General features: G+C 37.0%; 1 protein-coding gene across 1 annotated transcript; it reads left to right on the forward strand.

Annotated features, from left to right (window-relative positions):
- The first annotated feature begins 495 nt into the window (after window positions 1–495).
- Window positions 496–18,979, forward strand: LOC135206252 (uncharacterized). Its single transcript, XM_064237640.1, has 3 exons — window positions 496–2,274; window positions 14,142–14,333; window positions 15,501–18,979. The coding sequence occupies exons 1-3, from the start codon at window positions 1,009–1,011 to the stop codon at window positions 15,684–15,686; spliced, it is 1,644 nt and encodes a 547-aa protein (XP_064093710.1). The 5' UTR covers window positions 496–1,008; the 3' UTR covers window positions 15,687–18,979.
- Window positions 18,980–21,665: the final 2,686 nt, after the last annotated feature.

Below are 21,665 nucleotides of genomic sequence, written 5' to 3' on the forward strand. Positions count from 1 at the left end.
CTGGATGATTTTCTTTTTTATAATTTCCCTTTCCTGCGGCAACTGTGCCTTTATCGATCAATCAATTATGGCCTTCCGTGACGTTGGGGCCAGTCCTAAAATATATGCGTTTGTTTGTAGAGGACGGATCTGCTTTCTCTTTGCTTTATACGCTTTAGTTTTTAAACTTTGGTTATTCTTAATCGTTTATGGGTATAACGAAATAGTGTGAAACACCTAAAAACACATTCTAATGAAATAGAGTAATACTACGAGAGTACTCGAAAATACATAAACTGTAATTACAAAATATATCCTCAATTTTTCCCACCAGTCCATTCAGACCTACTGGCATCCAGTCTCACGAGTGCCACTGTCCCAATTCTTCAGGTTTTTCCCCGCTGAGTGAGTGCCACCCTCTTCACCACGTGTTGTCCAGGGCACTAACATGTTGGCAACCACCTCTCTCTGCCGCACGTTATATTTACCCCCAGTAAATCTGTTGGTACGGTCGTGGGACGTCAGTCTCGATTCTACCTCCGCCTGAACGGATGGCGTCTTTCTATTCTCTATCAATTTCGATTCGAGTTCATTCTGTCTGAGATGTTTATCGTGAGTGCAGACACTGCTGTGCAGTGATGGGGTCACGGGTGGAAATCTTTCTGAAGTTTACGTGAAGAGTGTTGTAGGTACTGTGGGTCAGTGCAGTGTACTTCTTGATCTCTCAGCGGTGACGCAATGAAGTTGCTGGTGTCTAAAACAGATTTCCGCATTGCTTAGGATTGTTCTCGACAGTATTCCGCCTCTAATACGAACAACAGACATGTTTTTTTTTTTTTATTTAGCCATTTCTAAACGCTCTGATATACTGTGAAATGTTTTGTTATAACTGCAAATGGTTACATCATATGACTTACCAGAAATTTTCAGAAGCTGCATTTTCAAAGTGATTTTTATTTTAACTCAAAGTGATTGAGGAAATATACGAATTCCTATTCTTATAAAGTACGTAGACACTCAAGAACAGCCATGGCACTTGCTAACATGCCCTTACCGCGACTTCCCTTGGCACTCGCTCGACACCAGGAAGCGATGCCCTTAGCGCCTCACAAACCCGAACCGCCCCCCACGGTGCCCCCCACCGTTATTTCTCTCAAACAAATGTGCAGCAAATTCTGGCTGGAGCGTATACAGTACGTCCTTCGCAGGGACATGCCTAAGCCCTTGGTGTTCGCTGTCCAAAGATTTCTAGAGGACCTCCCGCGCGAGTTACGAGCCATGATGATACACAACGCCCTCAAGGCAGGGGGTCTTCATCTACGACATGGCAGCCGCGAATTAGCGGCCATAAACCGAGCCCTTGTTTTATTAACGCCTGAGCTGAATGTAGTGGAGCCTGTTTACCTCACGCTCCCACGCCCTGGACCAGATGGGATCGACTGGCCCCTCGACGTCGAACTCCTCCTGCGTAACGGTGATGGTCTCACACACCTTGTGCTGACGATGCCACCTCTTCTGACAGATGCCGTCCGAAGGGTCTTCACCGACCTGTGCCGCACCTGTAGGAACCTCCGGAAGGTGCGACTGGTCGATGCTTCCGATGATGCCGTCGTCCTCCTGACGAGGCACTGTCGCCACATAAGCCATCTCGATGTGTCTGGCTCTGCAGGGGTCACCGACGAAGGCATGAACAGACTCATCGTCAATCTGCGCTGGGGAGAGGGAGAAAACACCGAGGTGCGCATGCGCCACATAGACGTCGGGGCAACCAGCGTGACCATAGAGGGCATCTGCGCCCTCGTGAGCCGAGTGCCAGGGCTAGCGAGCATGGGATCGATGGACGTCATCGAGGCACTCAAGACAATGGACGAACTAAGTGATGACTCGTTAGTCACGGCCCTGGAGGAGGTCAACGTGAGATGCGTGACAGTGGGGAACCTGCAGCTCCTTCGGCGGGTGTGCCCTTTGCTGTCCTCCATGAACGCGACTATCAACTTCCCCGGGACGACCCTCAACGACCTGCGCCTCATAGGAGGCCTGAAGCACCTGAGACTGACGGTGCGGGAGCCGTTCATGCTGTCTCCGACGGCTCTCTACGAGTTCTCTTGGGCCGTTGGGTCCCAGCTCCTGACGCTGAGGGTGGAGGGGGACGTCTACTTCGAGGTGGACCTTGGGACGGTTGCCTGTAACTGCCCCCACTTGGAGGAACTGGCGTTGCCCGCAGTAACGGTTCCTTCCAAAGAATCTTTGGCTGCTCTCTCAGACGTTTCCAGTATTGCACTGGCCAAACTTAAGGTTATTATTTATTTTCATTATTTTTACTGAGATATATGAAATCCGACAGCAGTGTGAAGCATAGGAACACACTTGAAGGCATAAACAATAACACAAAGATTTATCAACATGTATATATTCTATACTTTTTCAATAGCCTTTTAGTCTGTCGCTCAAAATTTTCTTTGTTAATCCATATTTTAAGAGAGCAAACTTACTTTCAATTTAATCAATCACGCAGCTTAGATAACTGCGTACCGGCCAATATTTTCCCACATGGTAAATCATTATGCAATCTAATATTTTATAGCAATCTATTATTTTCATTTTCAAAATATATACAGCAGTAAAAATACTAATATAATGACTAATTTGATTACAATGGCGCATCTACAATGCAAAAAATAAAATAATTACGGGCTAAGCGAAGTCTCACTGGAAACGGGCTCATTTCTGGCTGTCCGGCCCTAACGCTATTCAAATGCTATTATCTCCAAAACTATTGAAGATAAAAGAAAATTCCTTTCGGGAGATGAAGCCTTACAGCTTTCAATTTCAACCCATATAAGATTTATTTAAGACTATTTGAAATGTAGTTAACGATAATAATTATGCAGCAGAGAATTCAGAGAAGCTTCGCGAGTTATCGCCTTTAGGGCGTCCTACTGGACTATCACCATAAATACATTAGCATTATTCTAACGCCATCACTCCCTTCGTATTTAAGACCCGCCCTCTATTATAAACCTTTTGAATAATTGCTTTATTAGGGCCTGACCTATAGACAAGAACACAAGGATGCCTCATCCATTTGCTATTGTATTAAAAATACAAAACCATATTACAAATTCTCGTTTACAAAAAAATCGTGTAGGACGTAAGCACCTTCCCGTATTAAAAAAGGACAATATCTAAGCAGCAAGGCTATTTTTTAGACCTTTTAATTAGTAATAAGATGACTAGTATAAAAAATTACATGATGATTAACACATATATCTTAATGACAGCTTACGGCAATTGCTTCACAAATGAGGGGTTACGCAGAGATAGAAAAAAAACCCCGTTAAGTAGGCCCATCACTCATTCAAAAGTAGAAAAAATAAGTGATTTATGGTTTTCTATTTTCGTGTCTTCATTTTCTGAGGTATTTCTGTAAACCTAATATCCACATGCTACAGGTGTGGCTGAGGATTTTCTTACATTAATACATACTCATAAATGTATACATGTGTGTATACATACTCATGAATGTACACAGCACATACAAACATATGCTTTAAAAACTAGACTGGACATAAATCTTCATACAATTCCCCACTGGACACTTAAATTATTAGTTAAGAAAGCACATTAACTTACAAACACCTCTGTGCATACATGTAGATCCAGACAGACAGACATACATAAAACACGTGCAAATTTATAAACACAAACTTACGTACAAACATCAAGAGCATTAATAGTCATCAACCAAAAAAATGTAAACATATATAAATAAAAATAGATACACTCAACAAACTAAATCCACTAGCAACGACTGCCATCCTTGATACTGAAAAATAAATAATTTGGACTTAGATAAAATTCTCTGCGTTTTTCAGTATTGATTGACTTACTTCATTAACTCTTTATATTTTTTTTTCTCAGGAGGGTGGCAAGAGCCTCGACTATTCAAGTCAGCTGGCATATTTTACTAAACATCTGACTGATTAAAAAGGTTATCTGGCGTCATTACTGTATAGGGTGGGGGTTAATTTTTCTTGTTGCTGTTAAAAGGCTGAATAATAATAATAATAATAATAATAATAATAATAATAATAATAATAATAATAATAATAATAATAATAATAATAATAATAATAATAATTTTAGTCTTATTATCAAAATATATAACGTTAGCTTGTTCATTTATAATCCTGATCGTCATTATGATAATAAAAAAATTAGAATTTCAAATAAGCTTACAGACAGACGACGTAACCCTTACTTCTAAAAATTGAGTAGTCTGAAATAAGGAAGGGTCAAGAAAATGGGTGTCAAAACGATATTGACAAATGATATTCGGATCAGGGATTTGTAAAAGCTTTTCATAATTTATTACGTAAATACACGCACACACAAAGACGTAACTTAACAAAAGCCTAACTTTAAAGAAATGATTTCATCCAGACATTTCGTCAAAACCTTTTCGCTTTTTGAATGTAAAATAAAAAGTTCACCACTGGATACATGCTCTAAAGAAAAAAATATATAAGAAATAACGATATTGAATAAACACCTAAGGTTATCAACAGTATTAGAATCCTTTGGAATATGAACTTTGAGTGTTTATAAAATGTTATGGAGTCAAAGTAAAAACAAATAAAATGTTTATTATAACTGAATTGTATTCCAGCCAATATTGCATATAATCGAGAACATGAAAATTACTCGTGTAAATTGCACCACGAAATAATAATAATAATAATAATAATAATAATAATAATAATAATAATAATAATAATAATAATAATAATAATAATAATAATAATAAATGGGGAATATAAAACAAATATTCACCGAGATCACGACAGACACAATCAGACATCAACTAAAGAAAATTCCCAACTGGAAAGCCCCACGTCCCGATGAAGTCCATGGATACTGGCTCAAAAACTTCAAGGCCCTACGAATAGCAGAACAACTCCAGCATTGTATCATAAACCACCATGAGCCCAAATGGATGACCACAGGGAGAACATCCTTAGTAAAGAAAGACAAGAACATGGGGAATATAGCGAGTACCTACAGGCCTATCACCTGCCTACAATAATGTGGAAGTTACTAACAGGTATCATTAGTGAAAGGCTATACAACTACCTAGAGGACACAAACACCATCCCCAACCAACAGAAAGGCTGCAGAAGGAAATGTAGGGGCACAAAAGACCAGCTCCTGATATACGAAATGGTAATAAAGAATAGTAAGTGAAGGAAAACCAACCTAAGCAGACATAGATTGACTACAAGAAAACCTTTGACATGATACCACACACGTGGCTAATAGAATGCCTGAAAATATATGGGGCAGAGGAAAACACCATCAGCTTCCTCAAAAATACAATGTGTAACTGGGATACAATATTTACAAACTCTGGAATAAGACTAGCAGAGGTTAACATAAGGAGAGGGATCTTCCAGGGTGACTCACTGTCCCCACTACTCTTCGTAGTAGCAGTGATTCCCTTGACAAAAGTTCTGCAGAAGATGGATACTGGGAGGCAATAGAATTAACCATCTGATGTTCATGGACGACATCAAGCTGTGTGGTAAGAGCAACAAGGAAATAGATATCCTAATCCAGACTGTAAGGATGGCATCTGGGGACATCAGGATGGAGTTTGGAATAGAAAAATGTGCTTTTGTCAGTGATAAGGACTGAAGGGATAAAGCTACCAGATGGGAATAGCATCAAACACATACGCAGATGAGACAAAATACAAATACCTAGGAATAATAGATAGAGAGGATATAAAACACCAAGAGGTTATGGGCATGATCAGGAAAGAATGTATGCAAAGAATTAAGGCGATACGCAAGTCAAAATTCAATGCCGGAAATATGGTGAAAGCCATAAACACATGGGCAGTGCCAGTAACCAGATATAGCGCAGGAGTAGTGGAGGGAATGAAGGCTAAACTCCGTAGCATAGACCAGAAAACTAGGAAATACAGACAATACACAAAGCACTACACCCTAGAACAAAAACGGACAGGTTATAGTACATAACACGAAAGGAAGGAGGGAGAAGACAGTTACTAAGCATAGAGGACTGCGTTAACATCGAGAGCAGAGCACTGGGGCAATATCTGAAAACCAGTGAAAACGAGTGGCTCAGGAGTGCAGGGAAGAAGGACTGATGAGAGTAGACGAAGACCCAGGAATATACAGAGACAGGAGAATGACAACAGAACGGAAGACTGGCACAACAAATCAATGCACGGGCAGTACATGAGACAGAATAGAGAACTAGCCAGCGATGAAACATGACAATGACTACAGATGGGAGAACTCAAGAAGGAAACAGAGGAATGGTAACAGTGGCACAAGATCAGGCCATAAGAACCAGATATATCCAAAGAACGATAGATGGGAATAACATCTCACCCATATGCAGGAAGAGCAACGTGAAAAACGAGATCATAAGCTAAAGTCCGGCACTTGCACAGAACCAGTACAAAAAGAGGCATGATTCATTAGCAAAAGTCTTCCACTGGAATTTGTGCAAGAAACACGAGCTATCTTGCAGCAATAAGTGGTTCGAGCACCAGTCTGAGGGAGAGATAGAAAACGATCAAGCAAAGATCCTCTGGTACTATGGTATCAGAACAGATAGGGTGATACGTGCAGACAGACCAGACGTGGCGTTGATTGACAAAACCAAGAAGAAAGTATTACTCACCGATGTCGCAATACCATGGGACATGCCAGTAGAAATTGTACTCATAATCATAGGGACACTAGGCAAGATACCAAGATCCCTGGAAAGGAACCTGGAAAAAGTAGATGCTGAAGTAGCTTCAGGACTCATGCAAAAGAGTGTGCTCCTGGAAATAGCGAATATAGTAAGGAAAGTGATGGATTCCTAAGGAGGCAGGATGCAACCTGGAACCCCACACTATTAAACCACCCAGTCGAATAGGATAATAATAATAATAATAATAATAATAATAATAATAATAATAATAATAATAATAATAATGTCAAGAAGAAAGTTGCGCTGCCAAATCGAAACTTGATTTCAGAAGATTCCAGAATGATTACAACGAAACTCACTGAAATCGTTAATTGTCTTTTTTTCCATTTACCCCACTTTCTGATAATCCTGGAATTGGAACCAAGTCCCATCGATGTGAATTATAAGTTAACAATAATCGGTAGAGTCCTATTGACACCATCAGTACTGAAAACGAGGAAATATGAAACACGCACAGAAGACCTTTAACTTGGAAAGCAGGCTTCTACGGAAAAGAATAGTTATAGCCCATGCCACAGGAGAGAGAGAGAGAGAGAGAGAGAGAGAGAGAGAGAGAGAGAGAGAGAGCTATGATCATTTGCGCCTAGCGTTTCCCTTTCTCCTCTCTTGCTCTCGCTCTCCACCGTAGCTGCGACACACAACAGTTGTTTAAAAACTAAGCCCGTAATTCACTACTTGGGTCAATACATGCACACTGGATGTTATAGGAAAACGCCCCTCTCTCTCTCCTCGTCCCGTTCTAGAGTCGAAAACGAAGAGAGAGAGAGAGAGAGAGAGAGAGAGAGAGAGAGAGAGCTATGTATCACAGGTAAATTATCTATCACTACAAAAAATGCGTCAACATCAATAATGAAAGAGAGAGAGAGAGAGAGAGAGAGAGAGAGAGAGAGAGAGAGAGAACATATACAAATACGTTCTATGAAACCTTCCTCACAAATGTGGGAAGACGTGTAAAAATGAACAGAGAGAGAGAGAGAGAGAGAAACGTCCGCGTATATAGAAAAAGTAATGGAAACAAGCTGCACATATGACATCAACCACATAAACAGATGAAATAATAAAAAAAAGTTTAAAATACTTGGAAATACAAAAATCAATTCAAGCTGTAAAATGTTAAGTACACAACTACCTTTCCTCTCTCTCTCTCTCTCTCTCACACACACACACACACACAAACACACGCTCTCTCTCTCTCTCTCTCTTTCCTTTTCTACACGTGGTCCTCCCACTGGAATCCAAATTCTTGGAATTTAGATTCCTAACCCTTACCCCCCACCGCCCCCCACCCCAACCCCCCCATCCTCTTTCCTCTCAGCATCATCACGTGTTATGGAAGGGCGGCTCAACAACCCGGTTTTATGGGATGCTGGTTTCCCTTGTCGGTGAAGTGGCGGCGCAGTGGCGGTGATGGACACGAGATTTGGGGGATTTGTGGAAACGGGGGAAAAAGAAAGGAGAGAGAGAGAGAGAGAGAGAGAGAGAGAGAGAGAGAGAGAGAGAGAGAGAGAGAGAGAGAATACATACGTCTAGCGTGTGTGCATGCGTGTTTGTGTACATAAGGTAAATTGATAATGAACGGGAGCTTGATAATTAATTAATAGTTTTTTTTTAACCGTTATGATTTATGAACTGCTCTTTTTCGGGACCTTGTTATCATATAATTAATAGCAATTTAATTCTTGTTACTGACTGCTAAAGGGGCTCGCATAAGGCTCGTTGGGACCGTGTATCTTATAATCTTTCAAGTTATTGTGCCGTTAACGTCTGTGCAATTATCATTATAATATATGAAAGGTTGATTATTATAGTTTTTACGATTTGTGATATAAGTTATCAGAACTCCAACAACAACAGCAACAAGAACTCGAACTTCTAAAATTATAAATGCATAGACCTACCGACCCAAGAAAAAAATGGCAACTACGCCCAGGAGAGATGCCAGCTGTGCTTTCCTCGTTTATTTTACCGGCACGAGGCGAACGAAAAGTAAAGCACATTCCGGAAGAATTTCCGAAGCTGAACGAATCCCAGCGGTCTTCTTTACTTCGTGTTTGCATGCTTCCGCTGTTTCACAAAGAAAGCGCTTCAATATTTCACAAAGTAATTGTTTGTGCTTGTCTACTTGCACACTGCCGAAAAGAGACGGTTAAATGCGTCTAGTTGGGGCTTGTTTTGTTTTTTCTTTTTCCCTCCGGTTCGTTTGTTTGTGAATATCTTCATCATTACTATGTGGCAAGATTGAAACGAACGTTTCTACAACGTAGCTCTTCTATCGATGTGCTTTTCCTGGAAAAGGAGAGGCGGGGAAAGAGAGAGAGAGAGGAGGGGTGGGGGGCGGGGTGTAAGGGGGAATGTGCGCGCTCCCGTTTGTAACTTCGAAATCAATTCGGCTGAGATCTTGGGAAGGCTTCTGTAGAGTTTCGGAATCTCTTCTTTAAAAAATCTTTAGCCCTGATGTCATGAGCTCTCTTTGCATGTATAAATCTGAATATATTGCGATAAGAAATTGGAGGCAAAATACAGTATTTTGCCTTCAGTTTCTTATCATATTACTACCACTAATAATGATAAGCTTTCTTTTAGCTAAGGATCATTAAAACAAAAAACAAGCATTTATTATTGTTTTTCTTAAAGGAAGGCAGCATAGATGCCTAAAATGTAATTCTGCTACAACAGCATTCTTTTCTTTTATTTATTCTTTATTTTACATCAGTTAATCCAGCAAACTTCACAAAACAGTAAGTTTTATAAATACGTGAAATTAAGAGAGGTATACTGTAATCGAATAGATAAGTCATTTTTGAAAGCTATGTAAATTTCTCAGACCAAAAAGTGCAAGTATATATGTATATATATATATATATATATATATATATGTATATATATATATATATATATATATATACACATACATATATATATATATATATATATTATATACATATACATACATATATATATATATATATACATATACATTATATATATATATATATGCATATATATATATATATATATATAATATATAATATATATATTATATATATATATATATATATATATATATATATATATATATATTTATATACCAGCAACAACTTGTTTACCAATTTGGCAGTAATTTAATTACTTGATATTCTTTCTTTCATCCGCCTCAAAATTTAATCTTTGTTACGCCAGTTTTTCTTTCACTGCAACCATATCGGGAAAAATGCCAATTGTGAAATATAGTAGAAGTGAATAAACTACAAATTATTACAAAGGTTGTTAGAACCTAAAAATATATTGAAAACTGACAAACAATGATTTCCAAAAATAATGCCGATATATCATCTTGATTCTTTCGACAATAAATGATGATCATCACAAATTTGGGAAACCAGACAATACATGGAGTAAAAATCAAACAACTTTTATTTTCCCCATTTCAAATAACTTAATAATTCTTCATAAGGTAAACACAAGAATGAAGAAAAAATACACCGTATTTTGCCCTCGAAGGATATTCGTAAGTTATGATGTATTTTACGAAAACGATAAAATTATTGTGCAATTTAGTCTTCAGTAGCAATGTTTTACTGCGGAAGTAATGAAGTAAGGAGCGGTGCAGTCATTTTTCATATCACTCCAAGTAAAGGCAAATTCAAAACTGAAATACACGAATAGCACTCAAACAATAATTCTACCCTGATCCATTCTTGCTAATACCCAATTAACCCGTTTCATTAAGTTAACCTGCGCACTTAACACATTCACGTATCATAATATAGTGAACGTGATCTGGGTCAAATTTAGTCGGCATTAGCGCACGCGCACACACACACACACACCCACATTCATTCATTCATTCATACATACATATATACATATATATATATATATATATATATATATATATATATATATATATATATATATATATAAAAGTCATATCACTTTTCCGTGATTCATATACATATATCGAGCTACAATGTCCTTTAATATCTAATTCGCTCTACCTCGGAATTAATATATTTTCATATATGCTTAACCGAAGGGGTAGTGTAGTAGGTAAAAGCTTCACTGACGTTCCTGGATTTGAAAGGATCCTGGGTTCGCGTCCCGATCCAGGCAAGTCTATTATCGAGAAAAAATTCCCCTTCGGTTAAGCATATATGAAAATATATTAATTCCGAGGTAGAGCGAATTAGATATTAAAGGACATTGTAGCTCGATATATATATATATATATATATATATATATATATATATATATATAGTATATATATATATATATATATATATATATATGTATATATATTATAAGGAAAACTACAGATAATTTTGTAAACGAATATTTTAAATTTGTCATCTGGAATTCTCGACATCTGAGCACCCAACATACTTAAAGGAAAAAAAATGTAAATACTACTTTGAGGTTTGTAGTCTCGATCTCACTTCCATGAGAAGCCTAATTCCGACACTACCATTCAGACCCCAAGATGCGTAAAGGGTTTGTCGAGATCAGATGCTCTATGGCAGCAATAATAGTCACCCACCATGATTAGTTTCTAAGAAGTTGATGAAAACAGTAGGTTATGATCTCTAAGCAGTAAAAATATTAACAATAATAATATAATATATATATATATATATATATATATATATATATATATATATATATATATATATGTTTGTAGACTGGAAGATTGGGGTATCTAGAGCGCCGAAGATTCACCAGAAAAAAAACAGCAAACAACCATCGAATTTTCGAGACCACATGTCCCATCTTCGGGGCTGCAAGAGTCCAAAGAATAAAAATAAAAAAATAGACTCGGTTAAAAAACTTACAAAAGCCTAAAAAATGGAACTTAAAAAAACACTAAAGAAACTTTAAAACATACTGAAAACCTAATATTTAGAAAAATCTTAATATATATATATATATATATAATAACAATAATAATATTAGAAAGTTTAGTACCTGACTCTATCAGAGCTAAGACCTCTTCCACTATTTTATATGTATATAGCCTAAGTTGACGTAGTCCTCCTGAGAAATGAGAATGTTACTTAGTACTTAGCTCCGATAGAGTTAGGTATTAAACGTTCTAATATTATTATTGTTATTGTATATATTTTTTAAAGTTTTCTAAATGTTAGGTTTTCAATATGTTTTAAAGTATCTTTAGTTCTTTTTTTGTTTAAGTTCCATGCTTTAGGCTTTTGTAAGTTTTTTAACTGAAAAGAATACTGTGGGGGTAAGATATAACTGAAAACGACAGATATTAGTGTCTAATCCATAGTTTTTGAGGTGGATGAGATTAATAATATCACTTCCAATGCCCTTCAAGTCCAAGTTCAGCCCTAGTAGGGAAGGGGTGTGTGAAAAGGGGTGTGAAGGGGGGTGATATAAAAAAAACCAAAAATGACAGATATTAGTGTCTAATCCATAGTTTTTGATGTTGCTGAGATGAATAGTGACACTTCTGATGCCCTCTAAGTGCAACTTTAGCCCCAATAGAAAGGGGGGGGGGTGTTGCTTGAGATGGAGTGGGAAGGGGGTGACATAAAAATAACAGAAAATGACAAATATTACTGTCTAAGTCATAGTTTTTGAGGTTGCTGAGATAAATAGTGACACTCCCAATGACCTTCAAATCCAACTTCATCCCTAATAGGAGAGGGGGGTGAGAAGGAGCGGGAAGGGGATGAATGCAAAAATAGCCAAAAATGACAAATGCTAGTGTCTATTTTATAGCTTTCAAGGTTGCTGAGAGGAATAGTGACACTTCCAATGCCCTTTAAGTCCAAGTTTAGCCCCCGATAGAAAAGGGGGTGAGAAGGGGGTGGAAAGGTGATGACATCTAAAAATAATTGAAAACTAAAGATATTAGTGCCTAATTCATAGCTTTTGAGGTCGCTGAGATGGATAGTGGCACACCCAATACCCCTGAAGTCCGAGTTCATCCCCAATACGAAGGGGGGTGAGAAGGGGTAAAAAATAAAATGTCAAAAATGATGGATATTATTGTCTAATCCGTGGTTTTTGAGATTTCTGGGATGAAAAGAGACACTCCCGGTGCTCTTCAAGTCCTAGTTCAGCCCCAATAGTATTAAGGGGGGTGAGAAGTTGTGAAATATAAAATGTCAAAAATGCTGGGCAATGTAACTGAAGCAGCAATCTTAACAGGAGAGAGAGAGAGAGAGAGAGAGAGAGAGGAGAGAGAGAGAGAGAGAGAGAGAGAGAGTTTATCAATTGTCATTCTGTTTTCCCAGACAGTGCCCAGTTGGTCGCTATATATAATATATATATATATATATATATATATATAATATATATATATATATAGAAAAGAATATGTTAATGTTTACAGTTCACAAATGATATTACATGAATTATGACCTGTTGACACTTGCACTAGACTCGCTCCAATAGTTCTTTTGCCACGTTGTGACCAACTGTTGTTTGTTTTAGACTCAACATGACTGGTGTGAGTGGTAGTATACAAGACTCTACACTCATCCTTATTAGTAATTTAATAATTCATTGTTTCTTTGACAATTAGATGAATGCAAATTTGAGTGGCCTTACCCCGATAGCAACGGGTTCCTCGTCCACGCTGGCAACAATATAATACCCTTCAGACCGTATTGTCCCATTAGTACGCTAGAGAACAGCAGCCCATATTTATGGAATTCTCTCCATATATATTATATATATATATATATATATATATATATATATATATATATATATATATGTGTGTGTGTGTGTGTGGTGTGTGTTGTGTGTGTGTGTGTGTGTGTGTGTGTGTGTGTGTTTTTCAGATTACTATAACCATTCCTCTTTTAAGAACCTGGGCTCTGTAACTTCATGTGGAGAAGACCACATTGCCTTTTACTTTCCCCTTTTCAACTTCAAACCCTGAGAAAATAGTTATATTCGGTAGTTCTTCCTTTTACAATAAAAGATTATTACTTCTACCTTCATAAACTGTGGTGGATATGAAATGGTATCGAAATGGTTTCTTGATTACTCTAAATCTTCAGAAGTCAGGCGATGTCAGTTATCATTTCCCTCCCAAATCAATAACTCGCATTCATCTAGTAAGTGATACATTCCTTGATATTTGAGATACTTAACTGTTAATGTTTACAGTTAAGCATCTCAAATGTTACTGCATCTGCATCATGTTTGATAATCAAATTCAATATGGTTTACTTTTTGTCGCAGACATAGTACATGGTGAAGCTAAACAAAGCTCTGAATTTATGCATTTTACATCTTATAGCCCAGTTTATTCATCTTTTGTTTCTTCAATAATTCCGAAAGAAGCCAGTGGAGTGAGCGAATGAATTCACCTTAATTAAAACACACCTTCCTTTTCCAGATATTTGAGGTGGACTGCATGACGGGAGTGGGACCGAAAGCCTGGGCGAAGGACTTCACCCTCATGCGTCAGGGGATCGTGGCAGCGCTGAAGAAGGCTCAGCTGCTGAAGAGACTCGTCCTACGGCCAACTCCCATCGTGGAAAACGACCTCCTGGAAATCCTCTCTTATAATCGCATGAGGCGCCTTGAGGTTAGGTCATTGTACGCTTTAAAGTTTAGCAAGCGAGTTGTCTGTTCTATGGTTACGTAATGGATTTATAATATTCTTTTTAACGGTAAATATTATCAGTAGTACTAGGTAAATTGACTAGAATTATCTGACTGAAAGACTGACTGGAAAAGTTTTGGTTTCATAAAATTCCACTGTAGCTGCCTGATCAAAAATGCTTCCATTTAATCATGAACACCTGATTAATAATTAACCCCAAAATATCACTTTCTACAGCAATGTTTTCCAGCATCTTTTTAGTTCATTATTCTACTAACCAATCCATATATTTGCATTGATCTAATCGCTGATCATAATAGCAGTTTATATGGTTTACTAATCAATAACTTATCATATTCCTTCCTACAAACAATCTTTCGGTTGGCAAATTACCTCCATAACAAATGCAATTGTTAACGTAAAATTCTATCCCTTCTTGAAACCATGAACCTTGATTAAAAGAATAATCCAAATAATTTATCTCGCTTCCTCTCGATAAGTCAGATGTAACAAGAGGTAAATTTTAGTAAATTTTCTGCTATCCAGTCTAATAATTCAGCTGATCACACAGCAGTCTGGCTATTCATTCATCGACAAGTTTTTGTTATCAATTAACATTTTACTGATTATACTAACCAACTTCTCAAATATTAGTTTTTCTTCAAGTCAACTGATCTTCTGCATACTATGTTTAACAATAATTTGTCAGAAGCCATACCATAACCATTCATTTATTCTCCTAGTGGGTCTGCAAACTAGTGAATTGTAATAATTCATTTGGTCTCTCAGCTAACTCGTCCTATGAAATGTTAGTTATTTCGCCAACTAATACATCTTTCCTGAAAGTGTCATCAAATGAATAATTTAATTATAATACTGTTTTCTATTACGTCATCTGTTACTCAACTCGCACTTCGATCACGAAACCAGCTGAAATTCTGATAACCAATCAAGTATTATCCAGTAAGTCAACTCAAAGCCTCGTCTTCAACGTATGACCTGCTCTTTTTTTCTAATAAATACGCAAGAGACCTTCAGCCAATCATTGCATCTCTGTTGAGGATTCTTCCAGTCAGCTAACCGTTTGAAAAGTATTATATTTACTAGATCCTGTCCATTAATCATCTAAATGACCCTTTTTCTGAACAGGTACTCGAGTTCTACAACTGCGTCCTTGGTCTGTCAACAGCCCGTTTGTTGGTGGACACCTGTGAAAACCTTCACGTGATGAAGGGTCTCAGAACCTGGCGCGGCCTGACCTTGCACGACCTGGTCTTGCTGAGAAAACACACAAGAGGTCATCGAAGAACGGCCGAACTCAAGATTCTACCATGAAATTTGATCAATTCACTGGATTACAACCAAAGGATTTTTGAAGAGGTTTCAGATTAGTTGGTGGTAGTCTGAAAAACACTAAAATGGTTAGGACTGGCTGATGAAATGTTTAGGATGGTTAATAATAATTGTTCTTAAATGCTTAGAAATGGGAGTTTGAGATTGCTATACGGGGATTTGTATGATATTGTGAGGACTGCTTCACGAGGACTTCTGAAATACTTGGTGTTTGTTAATGGAAACTGGATTAAGAGCTTTAGGAAAGGTCAATGGATATTGGATTATGTGTTTTGGGATTGGTTAATGAAAGTTCGATTATGTGTTTTGGGAATTGTTAATGGGAACTGGATTATGTGTTTTAGGACTGGTTAATAGAAACTGATCTAAAATCTTTCTGATTGGTTGGTGATTTATTGTGCTATCGGCAATCTCATCTATTTGGATGAGTTTTCCAGCAGAGCTGAAGACAATTTTCCTCTAAGGAAAAGTCTTTGGGAATTACGAATAATAGACTAGTTAGTGATGATATTTCCAGTGATTACTCTTCTCCTGACCCTTCCCGTCCTTACCGTTTTTTTTTCTTTTTTTTGCAATTGGCAACGTCACTGCATAGTTGCGCATGCGCAGTGTTGCAAAAGTTGTTCTATAGCATTCTTTCTTCGACAAATGCGTAATTTTCTTTGTTCGCGTGTTGTGGCACACTAGTGATCCTTCCATTTCATTTAAACTACACAGTTACTCTCTAGACGATATGAACAGATGTTATGGCATTGATTCTCAAACTTATAAATTGTGACTTTAGAATTTTTTTTTTTTTTTTTTGGAGGGGGGTCATTTTGATGAATTTGATTTTCATAATGTCTAACAAGCGGGCTAGGTAAAGTTAAATGGGTTAGGAAGGTTAGGTTAATATATATCCCTGCTTTTCATTAATTTCCAGCCATTTCCCCCCCCTTCCCAACCCTAAAAGCCATTGTTTCCCAATGGGTGTCGTCATTACCATTAAGTATGGGGTTGTTGGCGATGGTTTATGACGGAAATGAATGCAAAATTCGTCCGAATTATACTATGAACTATTAGAATATCATTATTTCACCTTTTAGATAGGAAAGTTAATAGCGTAAACTGATTAATGGGATTAGTCTAAAAATTCTGGAGTACTATATGTTCATTTGTTAAGTATACCTAAGGTAGTCTAATGGGGGTTGATAACAAATGTTCAGATATCTAAGGTAAATTTGTGATTGAGGAATGGTCGAGGTGCTTACGACTGCTTATGAATTGTAGCCAATCTGATGAGTGCATAAGGCCTCTAAGGGAATGATAGGAAAAAACTTATTTCTTTTTTAATGGAACACTGATTTTGAAGGATTTCACTGGTTCTCAATGCATAACTTCAAGTCCTTGCATACATTTACGGCTTGGTCTGACAGATGATAATTCTGGGGCAGATGGGCTTTGCTAATTGGGCTGAGTACATGATTGCTGTGATTAAAAAGAATCTTTAGTGACTGCTGGATTTATCAAACTGATTGTTTATCGAGTCTGTTTACTGGAGAATAGTTTTGTTGGCCAACTGACTACTTTGAATATCGTTCGCTGTAACTCCTCTGGGATTCTGGTTTGAAAGAAAGCAAGGTTTTCAATGCTAACTGATCACCGAAGACTAACAGTTTGTTTGATAATGTCTGTGACCAAATGTCGAAGACTTAGGAAGTCTCGAGTCTCCTAAATGTGCAATCTATAGTGCGCAACTTAATTCAAAGAACAACATTAACTTAGTTTGACAGAATTAAGAAATGTGGGTCAAATAATTCGTATAACAAATGTGGTTTTTGTCTGCCTGTTTCAGAAATGATGAATATTAACGTAGTTTTTGTATGCACGCTGCAGTCACTGCTTATGCATAGTACCGTCATAAAAGTACAATATTATGGTCACACACTTAACATGAATCCTTATTGAAAATGTACACAAGTCAATTATGTCTCGAATTCTGTCAGTTTATCATAAAACCCTACATGCGACAAATGTCCAATTTATTCTTTTTCTCATTTCCTGGCCTTTCTATTTTCCGGTTATTCCCAAAATCACATACAAACACACACACACACACCCATCGAACACTAATATTCATGGTGTGTACGCAACTTGGCCGCCTCAATAGGATCGAGTGATTGTTATTATCCAAACCAAAGACCATCACACTGAGTCCTTTGGTGTGCACAACTAGGCAAGATCTATGACGACCAATAGCTGTCCAGTTTTCCTTTAGGTGAAACCATCATCGGAGGCAAGGTAAACCAAAACCACTGAAAAGTGGGAACACTGCCGTTTTTACCTGGACAGATTTGAAATCCTCCTCTGTCTGCTTAATAAATCCACAACTAAGTCTTTTTCTTTGGGGGAATCCCTTAGCATTTGACTAATTAGTTTACCGCAATACATCTGAGGTTGACAGGTGTGCACCTTGCCCGTGGGCAAACTGAGTTACTGCGGTATACCAGGCAACCTCATTTTGTCTTATGCCCAAAGGCTGGCAACCATGAACACTTTTCTTCTATTGAGGAGTGGCACTAAGGAAGAAAACAAAATAACCAATGCCACATTCATCCTTTAACTGATGATCCAAGCATAATGTCACAGTGTAGAAATCTTCACAGCATTGTAAGTTTGCATACTTATACAAGATGATCACAAACGGCGCATTGAACCGATACAATGCCACTAAAACATTTGCTACTTACCTCCACTGCAGTACATGAAATCAACACTTTCTATGTATTTCATATTTTTGCCAACCTACTGTCCTTTATTCCCACCACATGACCAAACCACCTCAATGCACTCGAATACGTTTTGCAGCTAAAAAAACAAGTATTTACCCCATACTGTATCTCCCATTTCTCACACTTTCAACCTTTCTCACTCAAATATAAAACAGGAATAATTTATATCAACAGCTTCAATTCAAGTCCTTACTTTCATTTGCGATCAATAACCAAACTTCATTCGTAAATTTATTCTTCCATTCCAACTTTTACATCCATGACTTCGCTCCTCTCTTCAAAATATCTAATATAGACTTTGTTGCCTTTCTCATTTCGTCTGTTTTGTAATTCACTTCTCTTCTTACATCCATTTATCCCCTGTTACATTCCTCCCCTGATAACTATATAAATCAATCACCTGTCTTCTGTCTTCCTTATTAACATTCACTATCACCCACCACACACACACACACACACACATATATATACACGCACAATAGCATATATATGTACACACACACACACACATATATATATTATATATATATATATATATATATATATATAATATAATATAGATATATCTTTCGTTAAAGCAAAACCGAATTCATACCTGGAGTCCAGACATAAGACTAAAGGTTCTTAGATAATTAAAACGCAGTGTTCATTCTGGTTACTCTTTTTTTATTTCGTTTTCCTAATTGCCTTAGTTATATTTTCACATTAAAATTTCTCAAAAATTTTTTACCTTATCATGCTGTTTCTAAAATGGTACTTACATATCACCCCATTCCATCAATGTCTATGTGGAAAACATAATTAAGAATTTCGTGTTGATGGTTTCACGTTAAATCGTGACGTCATCTGAGTGTATCATACAAGGTGAATGGCAGTATGTATATATATATATATATATATATATATATATATATATATATATATATATATATATATTATATATAGTAAGTTTATGAAATAAATTATACATGAACGAAATATCAGGACACGGTAGACATACTTGACTTCAATTATCTTGAGATTTTAGGTCACGACATTTTAGTTAGATATGGCAAGAGGTTCAAAGGCTTCTTAACCCACAATATCATTGTCAAGCTTACCGGTTATGGTAACAGTGTGAACAACGACCCCTTCGGCATACGACCTGACTAAATATTTTTCTTATATTGCTCTTTGGAGATAAAATTCAGTATATCTTAGTTTTACCAGACCACTGAGTTGATTAACAGCTCTCCTAGGGCTGGCCCGAAGGATTAGATATTTTTACGTTGCTAAAGTGGTTACTTAGCAACGGGACCTACAGCTTATTGTGGGATCCGAACCACATCGAGAAATGAATTTCTATCACCCGAAATGAATTCCTCTGTGTAATTAAGTAAGATCTTGGGGTTTATTTGGCGTCGTGACAATGTATCTCGTATGGAATGTAACGGACTATATATATATAGTTCAAGCCAAAGGTAATCGCTGGGAACTATGAGGTCATTTAGCGCTGGAAAGAAAACTGACAGGAGTTAGGTTTGCAAAGACTGATCACACTACTTCATTTTGGTTGCTGAAACACTACAAGTTGTTGAAACTGTTATACAAAATTTTATGTATATTTTTTATCTTCCGATCGTGGCTGCGTCTGTAACTAGATGTAGTACAGTTTGTTGACGAATGGTAAACGTCTATTTCATCATTTACAAAATGATATTTAATTTCCATATTGCCTGCGTACCGAGCAATTTTTTTAAATTTCTTATACTTCCAACTTTAAGTTGCATTTTCTTCGCTTTATTTTCCTTTTGCGTGAAAATTTTATAGTTTGAGAAAAGTATTGATAGAAAATATTACCTTAGCAATGTCAGATGTATCGACAGTCTGCTGTCATTTCATTCAATGAAATATTTTAGTTATCTTTATAACAAAATATGTAGTTGTTTTCAACGCGATTAGGGATGTCTGAGACAAGCGCAGTTGTTAGTTGCTAGCAACATAAGGCTGGGATGTCCAGAACAGTCTTACTTGTTTATAACATCAGTAATCGATATGCAGAATAATTATGTTCCGTTGCTTACAATGTCGATTCATGTTGTCTGCAACATCAGCTTTGGATGCATATAATATCCAAAATTTTCAAGACTTTGCTTTGGGATGCTCAGCTGTTTAAGATGTAACTGTCAGCTGTTTGCAAATGAACTTTTGATTTTTACAGCTTGCTTTTAGGATGTTTAGAAATATGTTTAGTTTATAACATAAACTTTAGGTGAACACAGCTTCGTTTTACAGTGTTAGTTTTTTAATTTATTAGTCTAGCTGCTTTTTTTTTTTTTTTTTTTTTTGCCTAATTTTACATTTTGGTGCTTGTGCAAGAATCAGACTGGTTGTGACTTATTTCATCGCCATACTGTTTGTAATTCGATGAAAAAATATGTGAATGTATGTTTATAGCATTCCTGTGATATGTAGATGTAGTGAAAAACAATAAACAGATAATAGAGAGTAAGAGCTAAATGAGAAAGTGTGTTTTATTTGCTTCCTCTGGAAATGATAGCACCATTTTCTTTATCTAGGCCTCTTCCGGATGAAGGACCTCATGCAACTTTACATCAACCCGTAAGGAGATCGAGCAGGATTGCAACCACAAATATTAATAGAGAGGAAATCACCTAATTAGAATAGCTGCCCTCTTTCTTCATCGGCTTGTCTATTTGCGAGCTAACTACCGGTGTCAACGACCTTCAGTAATGTTGTATTTTGATTTTTATGTTTAACATAGTACATTGTAAGTTTAATTACCCATTTGGACTGAAGATGTGGATTCGAAAGCTTTTGTAAAGCTGTTATAAAATTTTACACGCACTTTTAACGATTATACTGTGGACCTTTTATAACAAGGATGAGAATATTATCTTTAAAATAATCGCCGTCCTGCTTCTCTAGTGAATATCTCAAGGCCTGGTAAATCTCTTCATGAATCAGACGTTTAATGTTGATTGTCAGGTAATATAATATTTCCTACACAGGAGAGAAATGAAGACTACTTAAAAATAGTCGGCTCCTATTATTACTATTCAGCAGGAGCAAACAAAATTCAAAACGAGTCAAATGGTATCATCGCATGCGCAAAGGAGCAAAACAGGCCTGTAAAATCAAGGTGATGAGAGCAAGACATTTTAGAGTAAGTGACATCACAGAGTGATTT

Source organism: Macrobrachium nipponense, chromosome 29 (assembly GCF_015104395.2).
Source record: "Macrobrachium nipponense isolate FS-2020 chromosome 29, ASM1510439v2, whole genome shotgun sequence".
NCBI classification, from domain to species: Eukaryota; Metazoa; Arthropoda; class Malacostraca; order Decapoda; family Palaemonidae; genus Macrobrachium; species Macrobrachium nipponense.

Excerpts from the sequence above, each read along its gene's own strand:
- LOC135206252 (XM_064237640.1), top strand. The coding sequence starts at position 1,009 with ATGGCACTTGCTAACATGCCCTTACCGCGACTTCCCTTGGCACTCGCT. Across the intron at positions 2,275-14,141 it reads TTGCACTGGCCAAACTTAAG|ATATTTGAGGTGGACTGCAT; the intron begins GTTATTATTTAT and ends TTCCTTTTCCAG. Across the intron at positions 14,334-15,500 it reads ATCGCATGAGGCGCCTTGAG|GTACTCGAGTTCTACAACTG; the intron begins GTTAGGTCATTG and ends TTTTCTGAACAG.